Source organism: Tauraco erythrolophus, chromosome 2 (genome assembly GCF_009769465.1).
Source record: "Tauraco erythrolophus isolate bTauEry1 chromosome 2, bTauEry1.pri, whole genome shotgun sequence".
Taxonomy (NCBI): domain Eukaryota; kingdom Metazoa; phylum Chordata; class Aves; order Musophagiformes; family Musophagidae; genus Tauraco; species Tauraco erythrolophus.
The window spans coordinates 47,907,974-47,927,765 of NC_141466.1; the positions used below are offsets into that span (position 1 = coordinate 47,907,974).

At 34.9% G+C, this 19,792-nt stretch overlaps 1 protein-coding gene across 1 annotated transcript in view; it reads left to right on the forward strand.

Annotated features, from left to right (window-relative positions):
* CSMD1 (CUB and Sushi multiple domains 1) overlaps positions 1–19,792 on the forward strand; it is a 1,221,578-nt gene that overhangs the window by 930,269 nt on the left and 271,517 nt on the right. Inside the window, exons 17-18 of the mRNA XM_086608338.1 lie at positions 4,961–5,148; positions 16,680–16,868. Coding sequence (XP_086464464.1) covers positions 4,961–5,148; positions 16,680–16,868 — 377 coding nt within the window. The remainder of the gene's footprint in view (positions 1–4,960; positions 5,149–16,679; positions 16,869–19,792) is intronic.

The following is a 19,792-nucleotide window of genomic DNA, read 5'->3' on the forward strand; positions in this document are numbered from 1 at the left end:
GGTTGGATGAGGCGTTAAGCAACCTGGTGTAGTGGAGGGTGTCCCTGCCCATGGCGGGGGGGTTGGAACTAGATGATCTTTGAGGTCCCTTCCAACCCTAACTATTCTATGATTCTATGATAAATTCTTTGAGAGTGTCAGAAAGCACAGAAATATGTTAGATATAGTTTACCTGGATTTTCAAAATGCAAGTTTTGTATTTTGAACTTCACCCTGCAAAGAGCTATAAAAAAGCTAAACATCATTTTATTACAAGGAAAGACATTGTATGAATAAAAACTTAATTAACGTGATAAAAATCTCAGTGGAAATTTGGGTGATCTACAGACATCTGTGTTATGTTTGAAACTTTTCATTGTGCTCAAAAATGATCTTAAAAAGGAAAAATTAGACTAATCATACTAAGTTATTCAGAATATTAAAAAAAAAGGATGCCTGAAGAATTTGCTGAAGATTATTACAAGACTGGATGTCTGGACAACAAAATTGCGGGTAGATTAAGTAAATGCCAAGTAAATCATATAAGAAAAAGAATTCTGCCTTGATATACAAAATGGTGAATTTTGAACTTACACTGGTCACTGAGCTGCTAAAGTTGTGGTAACCCTTTGTCAAGAAATTTGAATGAAAACTAACACGTGCATAGAAGATTTTTGTGAACATGATTAGAGGTGTGAAATGTAATAATGAGGAGAAGATGAAAATAGGCTATATATTTAGTTTACTATATCCTTTTTCAAGTCCTGTTTGCACAGTTTTCATAAAATTATCATGTTACTTCTTACAACAACAAAAGGTTGTTTGTTTTCATTGAATTCAGCAGGAAGTTCCATAATTTGAAGTTGCAATTTTTTTCTCATTAAAGATTTAGTATGTTAATTATAACTTTATATTTATTCGCCAACCTTTTTAAAAAATTAGTCATCAGAAGCCTGAGGTTCAGGGATGTCTTCCCAATTGCAAAGCAAACAGTCACATTGGTTGTAAGATGGAGCATTTTAATTTTAGAAAAGAAAATGTGTTGCCTGAAGTTGCAGATGTTTGGATGACTGACTGACCTTAATGGTATCACGACTGTACTTCTGAAGAAATTAATGGGAAACATAAACTTCTATTTAAGAACTAAATTTACTGAATTTTAGACAGATGAACACACATATTCCATTAACAGCATTCTAGAGCTTTGTGTACAAATTGAACTGTAATGAAAGTAAACAAGAACTTAGAGTTTATTCTCATACAAAACTGAGAATTCTGATCACATGTAACTTTTAAAGTACATCAGACAGTCAATTGATCAGCTCCGGCTTTATATCAGCATTATTTAAAGAAGAATTCTGTCTCCTTTCCCTAAATGTTTCGATTGCAAAACAATATTACCATTAAGGACACTGGTTTTAGTAGACGGAAAAGAAACCTTTCCTTGCTTTCTTTGGACGTTTATGGAGCTTTCCTGACAGGTTTAGAAAATTGTATAGTTTTACTACATTGCATTGTAATTTTCATTTAAAGTGTTATAATCTGAGAAGTTAATGCTAGTATAATAATCTCCCTTTTGCAATAAAGATATTTTCTTTTGTTAACATGAAGGCTTTGCTACCCAGATTAAAAACTGGATGGAAAACCTTTTCATTGCTTACAAGAAACTAACTCTGCTGTCTGATATAACATTAGCAAATTACAAATGAGTACGCAAAATTGCTAACAAATAAATAAAAAATATCAATTAATTGATTTTGTCAATTAATTAACAAGTACAATATTTTGTCAACTATCTTGTCTAGTTTGGGGAAAATAGAACCCTTTTATACTTTACTATATGTCTTACCATCACAGATACAGCTGCCAGAATGAAACCTTGCACAAATGTGATATTCATAATGTAAATGATCTCACACTTGAGCTAATGAAGCTTTAATGTTTCTAGACAAATGTTCTGTATGAAAGTACTTAGAAACTTTCCAGAAATAGCAGCAAATGGCTGAGTAACCCTATGAACATTTTACTTTGAAACATTTTGCATTTCAGATCATGACTAATGCCTGGAAGGGTAACAAAAAAAGTGAAATCTAATTGACTTGAGCCATAAGAAAAGGGGCTAGAAAGATAACTGCTGACTGGAAGATTTTTGGAACTTTGAATATTGCTGAAAACTCATTGGATCATATATAAAACAAGCCTCTTTATTCAAAAGGATACCTATGTATCCTGACTATATATGAAGAATTGTATAATATAGCATTATTGAAGTCTTTTTAAAATTCTCTGTGAATGTTTAGAGAATGTCCTGCCTTTTACTAGCAGAAGTATGCTAATAAACATTTAAAATAAAACTCTTAATTAAGTAATTTTAGTAAGTAACTCTTACTAAAATTACTCTTAAAGTAACTCTTAAGTAATTTCAGTAAGGATGCAGAACTTCCAATAATAAATTATCTTACTTTATCATTCAGTTGCAGTGTAAAGATTGCAAAAAACACCCAATCCAAAAAACAACTTCCCCTCAAACTCTCAGAAACAGACAGACTAACTACAAATACATTTCTAAGTTTGAAATAAGCAAAAACCTGCTGGGAGTAAAGAGCATTGTAATGGGTAGCAATTCCTGTAGGAGTTATTTTAAGTTTTCTGTGTCTAGCAAGGGTGTGCAACCCGCTATTGTCACACCGCCCTGCTAAGAAAACTGCAATTGCTGACTGAGAGCGCTTTATTTTAGAGCACTAGTTAGTTTTTCTCACAAACATAACTGTCAAAATAATTAAACTATTGAATTATTGGTCTTGGGTCCATTCATAAGTACAAATACAATATTTAAACGAGCCCAGCAGTATCTGTCTGTTTCCCTCATTCTACCGTAGGGTAAATCTATGCGTAATCTCTAAAATTATGGAAAGATACTGCAAGGCTGTCAAGTACTTTAGTGAAGCCCTCTGTGACTGTAAATTAAACACAACCAAAGAACCTTCCCAGACACAAGAACTCGTGTGTTTGTGCAGTTACATTGCTGCAATAGTCTCTAAGGTACTTCTTGAACTTGCCAACTAGCATTCTCCCAAATAATTATCGAGCATGGCCAGGAGTTAGTATGGGCAGGCAACCATTTGTAATAGGAAATTTGAAAAATATCTCCCTGTTTGAGAGGCTAAAGGACGTATATAAGAGTATGGATACAGGCCATTCCATGCTAGCTGGCTTCACTGCCAGAAACTAGTCCTTAATGTATACCAAGCCTGCAAGCCCTGTGTTCCACTGTCAGAGCGGATATATGGCAGTGAACGCAGTCGTCTGGGTTGTAGCCAACATATCCAAGTAGAGTAGGTAGCTTGGTTGAAAGCACCCTTAATTGGAGAGTTTTCTGTGTGAAGAGGGAACGACATGAAGGGCCTAAGTCAGTTTCCAGGCAGTCATTGGCTTTGATAGTTAAGCAAACAAATACTTTCTGATTTCTGAATATGTTTTTTGTTCTCAGGGAATCATGAGAGAAGAACTGAGAGCTTACTAAATACTTGCTAAATGCAAACTTGCTCTTGCTGATTCTTATGTGTCTGTGAAAATGATTTTACATGACCAATGCTAATTGGTCTGTAAAATGTAATGGCTTGGCTGGGGAACTTGTTCATTCTATCTTCATTACCTACGTATAAAGTTTATTTACATTTTGAAGGAATGTTCCATATATTTCCCCTTTTCCAAATGTTTTATTATTTGCAGTTTTCTTTAATTACAAGAACACAGTTTATCTCCAGACCCACTTAACGTGTCCCACATTGGCAAGACAGCTTAAGGGCATTCACTTTTTTCAAAGTGTTGTATTGCATAGGGACACAGTTTGTTGCTCTCAGAAGCTGAACTAATAAGCCCTATGGGAAAAGAAGAGAAAATCTCAGAATATATGCATTTCTGAAAGATTAACATCTTAGGAAAATAAGAGTATTGGACTTGCAGGCAAATATGTTTAGATCAGTCTAGACATCTGTGTAATAGCACAGACTTTGTTGACCGGAAAATTGATGTATGCATGGTTTAGATGCTGCAGTTTTTAAGAGTATCTGATATAACCATAAACTGTCCTGAAAAGTATCTGATGTGAAAAATGCCAGTCAAATTTTCATCTACAGAAAGAGCAGATTTCAGATGTTTGATTTAAGAACAACTAGTAGTGGATGATTGCACGCATAGACATCCTATATGAACTTGAGAAATGTGGTTTAATAATTGATACATTGACTCTGCTGTTGTTTTTAAAGTTATTTGTTCTTGTAAATCAACTATCTCATTAGTCTCCTCCTCTTCCTCCATTCTTGTCTATATTATCTGTTTCTTGGACACATTGAGATAAACTAAGGAATTATTTATAACTGTAACAAATTTCAAAATGAGGGCTTGATTTAAGTTTTGTACTTTTGTACTGCTTTACTTCATAGGATAAAAATAATTATTTAAAACACAAGTAGCAAACTATGTTAGAAAAAAATCTTTGGATGAAAAATTAAACAGTTGAATATGAAAAACAGCTTTTGCCAAATAGCAAATATCAAATAATGAAATTATTGAGTTGAAATAATGAAATATTACTGAACATGCTCCTAAGATGTCCAACTATTATTTAGCCTGAGGGCAAGAAATTTCTTGAATTATCGTAATGCAGTTTTTGAGACAATTTGTATTTTTTTTATCCAGATTCTCCATTAAATGTCTTTCTGAAGCCCAGTCAGATGGTTAGTCTGAAGTATATTACATCATTATGAATTTTATATGATACCAGACACAAAAAAGCAAGAAAAATATGCATAAAACCTTCCTTAGTCATTATCCTCAGTAATACACCAATGGATCTGCAGATATGCAAATTTTTATGTGTATGATATTTTGATGAGTTACACATGGGTTGCATTTCTAGGAGTTAAAGAAGATAACACCATTCCTCTACCTACCACCTGACTTACACATTTCTTTTCAGATTTCAGACTGAAGTTAATTATGATACTTTGGAAGTCAGAGATGGGCCAGCTAACTCATCACCATTAATTGGAGAATACCATGGAACACAAGCACCCCAATTCCTTATCAGTACTGGAAATTACATGTATCTGCTGTTCACTACAGACAACAGTCGTTCCAGCATTGGTTTCCTAATTCACTATGAGAGTAAGTCTGAAATCTCCCTGATAGATTTTTATTTAAATTTGAAAATAACATTACATTTGAAAATGAGCAAATGAATGTGAACAAATAAACTTCAGTAATTATGTTTGTATAAGAATAAATTATGTTTACTCTATGCTGTACTGACAGATAACTCTGAAACTATTAATTTTGGGTTTTTTTTCCTTCATGAGTTCTTGTATGTTATTCAGAATGTTTATCGACTTAGGTGTTTAACCAAACGGAGAGCAATTTTAGAAACTTACCCTTATGGGTGAAGATATATTGTCCTTTTTCGGTTTGCCTTTTTTCTCCTTCTCTCTCACTTTCTTTCTCTCTCTCTCTTTTTCTCTTACACTGATTTTAATACACTTTTGCAGTACTGAGCAGAATTGGCCTTGTCCACAAGGATTCCAAAATGCAAATAAATGCACATGAATATCTCCCTGTGAACTACAGAATCATTATAATAGCATTTGCTTTTAAATTAGATACATAAAATGACGTATATTAAACCATCTGAAGTCATACTGATCTTTATATGATAGTATAGACAGTCACTAAAGTACTGAATAAAGAGAGCTTATCTGTTTACGGTGGTTGTGCTAAACTGGTTTTATCAATTGTTCTTATCTGGAAACTAACCTGATTGCAGTAAATTTGCTGTCATATTGAATCTGGAATGTGTGCCTGAACTTATATTTCATAGCTACATCATAACTTAGAAATTCTGCATAGCTTCTTTTACCTTTGGCTCAGACATGGTGGTCATGGCTGAACAGACAGTAGTATGGTAAACTGCAAGGCTGCTAAATCACATAAAAGACAAGGAACAGTGGGTAGGTTTCTGCATGAGTTACATGCAGATGCTGATTTTCCCTGATTATATTGAATTTAAGTGTTGCTGTTACATTTTGTAATATAGTCCTTAAATATTTTTAATTTTGTGTTTTATTTTAAGCTCCCTGTCAGGCAGATGTCTTTTATTCCATTAAAAGCTAAAACAATTAGTAATAAGATATCTGCACTACACATTCTTAAAGAGGAAGTTCTAGTTGTGAAATTATTTACAACAATATTTGTATATTCAATTTTTATCTTTGTTGAAAAATTTAATCTCACACACACGACACTAGTTTTTCAGTGCTATTTCTCTAGATAGTCTGATAAAATATCAGAATTATATTTGATTAGTGCACTTCAAACCTTGAAATTAGATTAAAACTTTAACAAGTAAAGATGACTAAAGACTAATATATGATTTTCATCTTCTTTTACATATAGTTCCCATGCATAGAATATTAAAAAAAAATACTTTTATATACAAAACTAATATATTTCCAATTTTAAAAGTCATAACAAAAGCTAAAAATTTTGTTTTACAGGCTCTTTCTTAGCAGATTGACTCCCTCTTTCTGTAGAAGTAACATTGAAAAGGGTGACTGGTATTTTTTACTCAGAAATTAGTAAGAAGATGAAATGAAATTAAGGAAAAGTAAATGATTTGAAGTTCTCAGTTTAAGGAGTGAGATTGTTTATTTTTTTTTTGTGAATTATATTTCCCATTGAATAGTTATCTAAAAACTGAATCTCAGTAGGTATTAACAAAAAGCTGAACATGCTTTATTAGTTACAGACAGAGACTGCTGTTTCTCTTGTGCTTTTATGTCACTGTTAGTGATGTTCAGCTGGCAGATTAAACATTGAAATTTAAAAGTGTTGACATAGAAGTGTCTAAAGCCTGGAGTTTACATTTGGGGCGATGGAGATCTGGGTAATGCAATCAATACAGTCCATGGAGCAATTCAGTAAATTCGGAAGTAGAATCCAGGGGTTATATTTGAATATATAAGCATGGAGAGTTACAGGTTTTTTAGATACTATGCCACCTAGTTACTGCACTAGAGATTTGGCTCTTGCACAAATCCTTTGCCATGTCTACCAGTTCCATGGAGGCATCCTGATTACGATAGGATGGCACTAGAAACATACATTTAAACAACAAAATTTCTTTCCTTGTAACTTTGTTGAACAAAATGTTCCCTAGTTTGCCCTGACTGGGATGATCAGATCTTTTTTGACCATGAAAGCAGCTTAAAGACCAAGCAAGCCTGTAGACAAATCAGTTCTAGATCAGAATCTAGCCCTGAATGTCCACACTATAGAAAAAAATGCATATTAAACAGAGACTTTTTACCTGTCACCAACTGGAATGGTTATGTCCATATTCACAGCATAAGTGGTACAGAAAAGGCTTGCTAAACACTTCATATCTATGTCAGTGCATTTGCTCCACAAGGCTCATTAAGTCAGTCACAGCCTCACTGTTTATATTGGTTTCTTCTCACACTAGGTTTCTCACAGAACAAAAATTGTCTCCATGTTGCATTGTGTTGTACATGTTCATGGAATGCAGCTGGACTTCGTTGCAGAGTCTCTCTTCTCATGCTAGTGAGCACTGGGATCTCCTGAAGCACTTGTGTAGTGGGTATCAAACAAATGTCCTTCCTTGGTCCTTACCTCTGCATTAACAAATGTGCGCAAGCCAGAGGGAAGGCAGTTACAATAACCGGTAACATCGAAGTACAAAGCAGATTAAGTCAGTGTTTTCAAAGAGCAAAACCAGGTGATCAGACCCTATGGAAATGCTGAGTAGTCTGTCAGGAACAGGGGAAACCTAAATTATATTTTGATTGCCTTTGCAGGCTTAATTATAGAAGTTACTAATGTTAAAGACATCACAACAGAGCTTCTATTTGTTTCACATTTCTTTCACTTGTAAGTTTTAAGAGAAATTTCTGAATATTTTCCTTGGAAATTGAAATTACTATCTGATTGAGAAGTCTCCTAAAAGTCTTTCAATTATAGTCGTAACTTTGAAGATAAATTAAATCACTGAACTGTGAAGCAGAAGGATCTTAATCTTGTTTAAAATAAAAAGTTCAGTATAAGCTAAATGGAGTTGCTACTGAGATGGCAGTCATTTTCTATTAAGCTAAAATATAGCTATAAAACAGCTTTAATAAAATTGTGACCCCTTAAAGTTACTTCTGATGTGAAGGAAATTCGTTAATTCCCCACCTTAAATGTCCATAATTCAGCTTTTTTTTTTGATGACTCTTCTAACATAGACAATGCATGACCATGTAGGACAGTTCTTATGCATCTAAGAAAAAAAAAAAAAAAGTGCCCATAATATTCTTTAAGTAAAACTACTCATAAAACAGTAAATGTTATCAAGAATAATTAATCTATATTCTTTTTAACACTTTGCCTCGTGCCTCACATCTCACTGATATCTCAGCTTCCCTAGTTATGTGTTTTTTGGTTTGTTTTTTTTCAGCTCCTCATTCTGTGAGATTTTAGTCCTTTTCTTAAACCTAAATAGATAGAAATGCCTTTCTCCACAGATTCCTTTAATATAAAGCCATCTTTTATTGGGGTATTTTAGAAATGTATCTTTCCTTAAACAATAAAAAATGATCATTTTCAAAGAAAATTGAGCAATTATTTCTTAAATTTAGATATTTTTTTAAAAAAGTCTGTGTTTATTTATGGGTTAACATTCCCTTCTATGCTAAAAATTATCTGAAAAATAGAGCAGAGATCATAGTTATGAATCAAGGCAGTAAACATCCCATATTACCATTTCATCAGTATGTATTTGATAATATCAGTTTTCTCAGATAGTCAGGGAAAATTGTTTAAAGTCAAGGATCACCCATCTTTCTTAAAACTTTATTTTTAGGTCATTTAAAAAATCTAGTAAAATTAAAGTTGTGATTTTCCTTAAATAAAATATTACCAATAATAAAAAGGATACAAGTAATACTTTATTCACAATATCTAAAATTAGATATTTATTTAGATTTGGTTTTGGAAAAGAACTTTTTAGATCCACAAATGTGCAATCTTCATGGACTTAAGTTTCAAGATCATTAAGACAGCCCACAATGAGAATTAGCAAGGATAACATAGAAACAAAATACTTCCTTCCAGTTTTTCATTTGAAGAAAAAATAATCCTTGTGAATAGTCTGGATGTGAAGAAAAGGTTCTTAATTTTTTACTGGCAGGGCAGAAGCAAGATGCAGAAAGATGCTAACAAAAATATCTATAAATATATTCAAAATAAGAGAAAAAATATTACTTAATAAAAATTTGAGAAAACATCACATTCCCTGATGTCACAGGGAAGACTGAACGTTTTGTTTCTCTTTTGCAACGTTTACAGAAAATCTCAACTTAGACCCTTTCTTAATACAACTAAGTGAACGTTTACAAGGTAAGAATACAGTGTAGGGAAGAGGATACTATACAAGATTGAGACAATCAAATCATGTAATCATCATAGAGTCATAGAATGGTTTGGATTAAAATGGACCTTAAAGATCATCTAGTTCTCACCCTCCTGACATGGCCAGGGACACCTTCCATTACATCAGGTTGGTCAAAGCATCATGCAACCTGGCCTTGAACACTTCCAGGGATGGGGCATCCACAGCTTCTCTGGACAACTCGTTTCAGTGTTTCACCAACCTCAGAGTGAAGAATTTCTTCCTTATTACTGATAAAAATCTCCCCTCTTTCAGTTCAAAGCCATTGCCCCTTGTCCTATCACTACATTCCTTTGTAAAAAGTCCCTCTCCAGCTTTTTTGTAGGCCTCATTTAGGTAATGGAAGACTGCTATAAGATAACTCTGGAGCCTTCTCTTCTCCAGGCTGAACAATCCCAACTCTCTCAGCCTGTCTTCATAGGAGAGGTTCTCCAGCCCTCGGATTATCTTTGTGGCCCTCCTCTGGACCCTCTCCAACAGCTCCATGTCCTTATGTTGAGGGCCCCAGAGCTGAATGCAGTACTCCAGGTGGGATCCCATGAGGGAAGAGTGAAGGGGCAGAATCATCTCCGTTGACCTGCTGGCCAGACTTCTTTGGATGCAGCCCAGGATACGGTTGGCTTTCTGGGCTGCCAGTGCACATTGCTGGCTCATGTTGAGCTTCTCATCAACCCTCGCCCCTGCCACAACTTCTCATATGATGGATAGTGGCTTAGCAACTTCATCTGCCGGCTCCCTCAGGACCTGTGGATGCCTCTTATCAGGTCCCACAGACTTGTGCACCTTCAGATTCCTTTGATGGTCTCAAATTTATTTTTCATCTACAGTGGGTGGTACTTCATTCTCCCAGTCCCTGCCTTTGCCTTCTGTGTCTTGGGCAGTGCGGCTAGAGCACTTGCCAGTGAAGACTGTGGCAAAGAAGTCATTGAGAACCTCAGCCTTCTCTTTATTCTGGATAACCAAGTGACCTGTTTCCTTCCAGAGAGAGTCCACATTTTCTCTAGTCCTTTTATCACCAACGTACCTATAGAAGCTTTTCTTGTTGCCCTTGACGTCCCTTGCCAGATTTAATTCTATCAGGGCTTTAGCCTTCCTAACCTGATCCCTGCCTGGCCAGACAATTTGACTGTATTCCTCCCAGGCTACCTGTCTCTGCTTCCACCCTCTGTAGGCTTTCTTTTTGTGATTAAGTTTGTCCAGGAGCTCCTTTTCACCCATGCAGGCCTCCTGACGTTTCTGCCTGACTTCCTCTTTGTTGGGATATACTGCTCCTGAGCTTGGACGAGGTGACCCTTGACTATTAACCAGCTTTCTTAGGTCCTTCTTTCCTCCAGGGCTTTATCACATCGTACTCGACCAAGCAGATTGCTGAAAAGGCCAAATTCTGCTGTCCTGAAGTCCAGGGTAGTGAGCTCGCTGTGCTCCCTCTTCACCGTTGTAAGGATCTTGAACTTCACCATTTCATGGTCACTGCAGCCAAGACTGCCCTTAAGCTTCACATTCCCTACCAGCCCTTCCTTGTTAGTGAGAACAAGGTCTAGCATAACACCTCTTTTTGTGGTTCTTTTATCACTTGGAGAAGGAAGTTGTCATCTGCGCATTCCGGGAACCTCCTGGATTGCTTCTGCCCTGCTATTTTGTCCCTTCAATGTGTATCGGGTGGCTGAATTCCCCCGTGAAGATCAGGCTCTATGAACATGAGGCTGCTCCTGTCTATTTTTTATATATCTATGGTTTATTCATCAGGGACTATTGAAATTCCTTGTGCTATACTGAAAGGCAAAGCAGAAGGACACTCCGCTCCACTGAAAATTATATTTGGAACTTCAAAACTATAGGGAAATTTCAAACAATGCAGAATGGCACTCAGTTTTCAGGGAAAGAAGGGGTAAAAAAAGATGATAAACAAGATGATAAGGAACAAATGATTTGCATCTGATAAGAACATATTATGTCAAACCAATTTAATTTCTTTTTTGACAAGTTACCTGGTTTGGTAGATTTGGGAATGGAAAGGGAAGAAAACAGCTCTGTGTTGACATTTATAAGGCTTTTATAAGTTTTCCAGTGAAAATATAGAAATTTGGTTTAGATGATATTATTACAGGTGCAACAAGCTCTTCAGCAAACACTGGAAAAAGTTGCCCAGAGGAGGCTGTGGAATCTCCATCCTTGGAGATATGAAAAACGCATCCAGCCATGCTTCTTTGCAACCGGCTCTAATTGACTCTTCTTGAGCAGGGAGGTTGGGCCACATGACCTCCAGAGTTTCCTTCCAGCCTCAACTGTTGTGTGACTCTGTGATGCTGTGAAAAATTTTCATAACTTTTATGCAAAAAGCAGCCTGAAATTAGTAGTTCATTGCCTAACTCAAATTTGTAGGGATTCTACTGTGATCTGGCCTAGATCCAAAACTATCTGACGTTTTTATTAACGATTTTGATGATAATATAAGAAGTACACTTACAAATGCTGAGGATGATTCCAACCTACAATTATAGCAAGCACTATGGTGTAGAGGGTTAGAACTCAAAATAAAGCTAGATGAACTAAAGAAAAGGTCTGAAATAACATAAATAAATAAATAAATGAAATATCAAGTTCTGTAACGAAACATGTTAAGAATAAATGAGGAAGGTGAAATGACATGCACGAATACAAAATAGAAATAAAGTAAAAAAGGATATGGTGTTTGCACAGAACTTAAATAATCTAGAGAAAAATGTAGTAGTTATGCAAAAATGTAGAATCTTCTGGCTGTTGTAGTTAATCATCAAAAAGAAAAAGAAAATAATTACAGAAAAGACTGTTTTTGTTTACAGTACTATTCTATCTAGGACTTGAAAAATAATTATTTCATGACCAGAGAGAATTTTGTGTCCAGTTTAGGACCTGGTTTAAAAAAATCAGGAGGTTGTTAACATGAAAAACATGATAAATATGGAGTCATTTATAGGTCTGTACTTGTTTAGTCTAGAAACGAGATGACTTGGCAGGCAAGAGGGAAGGCATGATAACAGTATCATGTGCCTAGTAGCAAGAATTGCAGCTAGCCTTGGCCTTCAGTCTAGAACTCCGCTAAAACGCATGTGCTCCCTGTCAGCAATGAGCAGGACAGAGGTGACATGCTTCTTCCACCATTCTAAATGACTTCTGTAGTTCGTTAACAAAAATAACAAGCATCCAAGTATTCTCCTAAATTTGACTATGTTACACTCTGTCACTTGGAAATACTCTCCAGGTATTCTCTAGAGAAAGATTTTTTCAACTTTTATAGGAAAGAGGAACAAAGAAAGCTCATATAGTAATGGCATGACTCCCCTCTTCTCTTTCATTCTCTGCCCCTGCTTCCATTACCTTCACTCTCCCACTTTCTTCCCATTTTCAAGCAACTTTGCTTCCCCACCCGCTTTATAACATCATTAATATGTTTCTCTAAAACAATTTCTGAAAATCTATTGACTATATCACAGCTTTTAGTGAAGTACCAATGTTTTGTTTTAGTGTCAGTATTGTGGTAGCAAACAGTTCAAATGCAGTCACTCACTGCTACACTCTTAAGAGCTACTGGAAGAACACAGAGACCAAGTGTATATGCAGGCTTGCAGTCTCATTGCCAGAATGTCTCATATAGAGTTTAATATCGTATTTTTGAAGTCAGGACTCTCAGTATTGCCCACTATTAAGCTTATCTTATGTTACATCTTATTAAGAAAAAACCCGAATCTTTGTCCAAAGAAGCAAACAAAAATTTCTTTTCAGCTATATTTACAATTGCTAAACCTTACATACTAAATATTTTCCCCAAAGATTGAAGCTCTGTTGCCTGAGCTGACTTTTTTGTTTATACAGCACCACTGTTTCAGTCAGGAACTTGGAGGTTGCTACAGCTTTTGGTTTCCTTGCAAAAATCTGAAACAACATAGTCAATGTAATCTAGAGTTATCACTTCAAAAAGAAACTGATAACAGTTTACCTGTTATATGTGACTCAGAATCCTGAAACAGTTGATATGTTGAGGGAAGGAAGGAAGGGTACCGCAAGAAGAAGGAATTTTAAGAGCACTACTGTAGACCTCTATCTACTCTAACATACCTCAAAGCACATTTAATTTGTGTAAAAAGATTAATGTGTATCAAAGTTAAAATTTAATACACAATTAATATTTATTTAGGGCACATACAGTGTAGAATATTATAGACTTAAAAGGATTCTTTAAGTCTGTATTAAGCAATTTAAGCCAAGTGAAGGGAATCTAAAAATGCACTGTGTCAGCTAACATGGTACATTTGCATTAAGAGCATGCAGTCTAGTCTAGAAGAAACTTACCCATCTAGAATTTAAATATGGCAGAGATACCTCATAAAAACTAGATCATAAGCTTTCAAATCTGAATTCTAACCGAGATATAAGAATAGCTGGAGGGTACATGGAATATTGTGCAAGCTAGAGTCATTTTATGGTGGTTTTGGTTGTAGTCCTGTTTCCAGCCCTCATAGCTGTAATTCTAAAAGCTTTACTTTATACCCTGATAAATCGTTTTTTCCTTTGTTTTGAACTCCTCCTCCTTCATTCCTAAGGTTGTGTTGTAGTCTTAGATAAATAAAGCAGAGTAGACACAGTAAACTGAGACTACAACTTCCACAGAAACAGTTATAGATACATAGGCAGCTGAGAGGACCAGCTCCTTCAGGATGTGTTTAAGGGGGCTAAAGAGATAGGAAATGCCTGACACTCTGCTATAGAGAATTTTGTGCTGTCAGCAGTTGGCTTTGAGGAAGGAAGTTCTTTGGCAAAAAGTAGACTGGAAAGAGTCATGGTAGAAATTCAGGTCACCTGTGAGGAAGTGCATACAATCTTTAAAGACCCCAGGAGAACTAATCTTGCTCAAGGGTCTCACAACATCTATGAGTGATGACATCACCCATATGAAATCATGCCAACTTAAAGCATTCTTTCCAATCCAGCACCAAAATACCGAAATTAATGTGAAAATTAACATGAAAATTCTCAGGTTAATGCAATGGATGTCAGAACTTTTAAGTGAATATGTCTACATTTCATCCCAAAAGCTGATAAGGAATTTTAAACTCAAAAGTCCAGTGTTATTTAAACAGACACACAAAAAAGTTTTCAAAGTAAACTAGAACAAAATAATTGTCTGAGAAGAAACATTAAAGTCTTTATAAATGGTTGCCACACACACATATACTTCCTGTACCTTTGTGAGCAGTTTTTTAATAAGTCAGTGGCTTTTTGAGTTGCAAAAAACTACACAGGGTCCTCAGGTTATCTCTGAGGCTTGACTATGTGTTTGCTACCTGTTGTTTTCAGCCATCTTCTAGTTTTTGCTTTTATTGCAGGCTTCATTCTGGCTCTGTCCTTCATACTCTCAGTTGTCTTTTTACCCACCACAGCCAACACTCTCAAGGTTTTGCTCTGGACTTGCTCAGCTTCTCACAGAAGAAGGAACGATGTCCCCATCCACTGAAGAGGTTCTCTCTAACTCAGTCATTCTTGTTTCCAAGCACATGACACATTAACAGGTGTAGGCATCAAGGTTTTGGTTACAGGGTGGCTGCAGGGGTGGCCTTTGTGGAGAGAGGCCACAGGCTGCCCTGTGCCAGACACAGGTTGTTCCAGCTCACTCCAACTGACCCACTACAGGGCACAGCCCATGAGAAAAGTTGGTGGTACCTCTGTAATAACATATTTAAGAAAGGGCAAAATGCTGCATAGGTTAGTGAGCAATGAGGAAAAGAAAGTGAGAAACAATCCTACAAATGCTAAGGTTAGAGAAGAAGGACATGTTCCAGGCAGATATTCCCTTACAGCCCATGGAGGAGACCACAGTGGAGCAGATATGCACACTCCAGCCCATGGTGGGCCTCATGTCAGAGCAGGTGGATAGCTCCTGAAGGAAGCTGCAGCCTGTGCAGGCCCGGGCAGGAGCAGGTTTAGGACTGCAGCCTGTGGGAAGGATCCACGTTGTAGCAGGGTACAAGTGTGAGGAGGAAGGAGCAGCAGAGAGGAACTGTTATGGACTCACCACAATGCTCATTCCCTATCCTTTCCAAGATACTTGGGGAAGGTTGAGGAGGCAGAGGAGTTGGGAATGAAGGAGTCAACTTTAGCCTGGAAAGAAGAGAGTGGTGTGGAAGAGTGTTTTAGTTTTTGTCTTTGTTTCTCACTATGCTACTCTATTTTTAATTGATGATAAATTAATTTTCCTCAAATTTGTTCTGAATGTTATGGTAATTGGTAAGTGATCTCCCTGTCTTTATCTCAGCCCATGAGGTTTTTCATCTAATTTTCTATCTTATTTTCTCCCCCTGTAGTGTTGAGGGGGGAAGTGAGAGAGCAGCTGGGTAGGGGACTGGCAACCAGCCAAGGTCAACCCGTCACACATAGTAACAGAAAATAAAAGAAATTCCTTTCATCCCAACAGAGTCTTAATTTGTTTCCCTTGTGTGTATCCATTATAGCTCATTACACGATTAAATTCCACAATCGTTTGCTATCACTATAAGCATAATGGATAATGCTTGGTTAATGAGCCTGCATTTGATAATTTTTAGGCTTTTTTCCCTGTTTAGTGTATGGCTCCAGGTTTGTTTACCAAACACTAATCAATCTCTGCTATAAGATATAATTACTACAGACTCCTTCTGTCAGAAAAGAGTTATACAATTGTGTAAGATATATTCATTGTCTTTCAATTTTTGATGTGTATGATAGTAGGAGTTAACAAGTAGTTTCTGAGTTCATCAGTTGCTGTTTTTTGACACAGTAACAAATTGAATAGATGAAATGAAATAATCAAATATGATTTATAAACTAGCAAAATTTGTATTCATACTTTGAATCTTGATAACTTTCTATAGTTTCAGATGTTTGGTGCTTTTCTTGGCTCTTTTTTTCATTGTTTAAAAAAATATACGTTAAAGCTTCAAACATTTTTTACCTCGTTTGGACTTCTGTGTTCTATGAGATTGAAAAATGAAAAGCTGCGCTCTGAGTCAGTGACAACAGCTAGAGAAGGTGCTTTATATCCCACATCAGTTCTCACGCAATGGTAACAAGTGTCTTTTGGGGGCTCTTTCTTCTTTTTGTCTTACTTTGTGTTTTGTTTGGCATTTTTTTTGTTTACTGTCTGAAAAAAAAAGGTAAATAAACAAATTAAATCTGTGTGTTTCAGGTGTTACTCTGGAATCAGATTCCTGCCTTGACCCAGGGATTCCTGTGAATGGCCATCGCCATGGTAACAACTTTAATATCCGCTCTACTGTAACTTTTAGTTGTGATCCGGGATATACCCTGAGTGATGAAGAACCACTCATATGTGAAAGAAACCATCAGTGGAATCATGCATTACCCAGCTGTGATGGTAAGTGTTCAGTTCTTCAGATGGCAGCTTTAAAGTCCAAGAAAGTGAGTCTGCTGTTTTTGAGAACTAATTAAGCTTATTATTGCTACTACTTCCCTTCAATTACACCAAGATCCATACTTTTAAAAAATGATTTTACTGTTAGGAAAAGCCATACTTTACATCTCTGTATCAACTTTAAGTCAAGTACTGTAATGTATAGTGAAATTTACAGATATATATTCACCAATAGAAAAACCAGAATTCTCAGAGGGTGCCACTGTTCAACTGTGAATGAAAATGGTGCAATGCAACTAATATTTTCAAAGCATATCCAATAAACTTATGTTTTAAACTTAGAATACTGAATACCCAAATGATTGCTCAAAATTTAGGATACTTAATATCAAAACAGATCATGAACAGCCTATGTAATTAATTTTCTTGACATATTTTTTTTAAATTTAATTTGCTTATTAATTGTTTTTGGGGATGAGCAATATGAAACTGGCTAGAGCTTTCATGAAATATTTTTTTTAAAATGCTGAACTATACTAGCAAATATTTCCATGCTTTTTTATAATTAGATTTTTTTCTAAATTCTTCTTCTGTGAACTACAAAATCAACTCAATTTTTTCATGGAATGCAACAACTCCCTTTTCAGGTCCAAGGTTATTTATTACAGTGGAATGTCAGAAGGCAAACTTAAGAGTTAGATTCAGCAAAGTATTTTAATTTCTAACTCTGTTTTAAACAGTTTTGTTAAACCTGAGCACTTACTGTCACTCAGACTTCTAATTCTCACTGCAGTCTTCTGACCCTATGGACAAAACATAGCAGTTACCAAAAATTATTAGATACTTAAAAACTCTTAACCACTACAAAGCAAACTAATCTACCATTCAAATTCATTCACCTTGTAAGCATTAAAACTTGTTCCTCCTTTGCAAGGACATAACCAAACTATTGTTTTCAATTGCATTTTGCGATCAAATTTTAGACTGTTTGTTCTTGGCACAGTTGATGAGTTTCGGAGTGTCACAAATTTTCCTATAAGATGTAATATTAAAATGAGCAAAGCACTTTTATTATTCTTCCATTGATTTTACAGATTCCTTTTGCTCGTTTTCTTTGCTGCAGTAGATTGAAGAAAACTATTGTAGAAATCTTAACTTTGAATAGTATCTTATTCTTTTTCAATTTACTTAGTTCTAAAAATTGTACTCATTTCTGGAGTAGGGCCTCTAGGCAAGAAACATACGAGGGTTACACTCAATTCTTTCTTTTTTCTTAACATAATCAGCTACATTGAATTAACTAGTCTAAAAAGATGAAATAAAACTCACATTCTTTTAGGTAATCATTGTGTTAGCGTATTTGCCTTTTGACGCTCAAAAAGTTGTGACCCAAATATTTGGAATGTGACAGATTTAACTGGGGTTGAAATGAGTATTTTGCAGTCACCTGCAGACTATTGATGTTCTCGAAATTGCAACTTAAGAAATTAAATCAGTAGAATAAATCCCTAAAAAAAACCCATGTTGCTTTGTTTCATGCTAATAGAGAAGAAAAAAGACTGTCTATAGAGACACAGTGGCTAAAGTTCCTTTTAATAATGTGTCATTCTCAAAATGCTATAATCTCAAGGTGGAGCATGAAAATAATTTTCTAGGGAGCGCTAAATAAAACCAGGTCATTTGCATGTTTTACATTTGAAATTATGTAAATTATTTGTAATATTTAATGTCTGCTTTAAGGAATGTTACACAGTCAAATACTTTTCTTCCTTCTATGATGTTTAAAGAGTAAGAGGTGTTTTGACTGAATGCATACAAACATTAACTTATTGCATTATGAACCTGAAATCTGTAAATATGTTTATAATCTGTATAAATCTCTAATTATATTTATTTTTAAGTAATGTTATCAACCATATATTTACTGTAGTTTTAGCCATGTGTATTATCGTTCATGCTTATGTGCAGAAATGCATATATGCATGCAAAACTAAGCTAGAAATATTTCCTTTCCTTCTACTTATTTATAAATATATATAATACATAAATTCAAAAACCATTAAAAACTTTAACAAACACTTTATGCTAATAACAAATCTAAAGAAGAAATTTAGCTATAATGCCAGCATGTTTGTATGTGTATATATATATATATATTTTATCTATACATTTACATACAAGTACTTCAAGTTTATTGAACATTTTGTCTTGTATATTTGCCATCTAGTTTATGACAAAGTATATTCCTTTATGTCAGGAAGAAAACTAAAAGCATCTTAATACTTTGCTGTTTTATTGTTAAATATTTAGCTTATTATTTAAAAAAAAAACCCATAAAATTTTGTTGATTTATTTATGATGTATTTATAAAATCAGTGAGCATTTCTGCATGTAAATGTTCAACTTTAATTAATTTGCCATGCAAATTTGAGCACCCTAGTTTAGGAAATGCTAGTATGCATAAAAGGTTTTCTAGCGTAATTCTTGTGTCTTTAAAAATAATTCCAAATAAATTACTTATTATGGGACAATCTCAATAATTCAAAGAAGGAAAATACACTTTTCTTTTCCCTGAACATCACAGAAGAAATCAAATAGAGAAAAACTTTTCTATCATTTGAAAAAAAATATATTTTGTGTCTTTTTTTTGTTGTTTAATAAAAATGGAATTAAATGTATACCTTTCTAAGTATGTAATGGAAGAAAAGTAGCTGCAAGATATTTGATTTTTGAGTTATTTAAAAAACCCAAACCTCTACTTCTTAAACACTACTACAATGAAATTAATATTTGCAATATTCTGGAACAAAATTTTACTTATTTTTGTATGTTGCTAACAAATAGGAGAGGCTGTAGATTGAAAATTAACTCCCTTTCAAGGATTAATTTAATTTAACAAATTATTGTCAAATATGGATGTCATGACT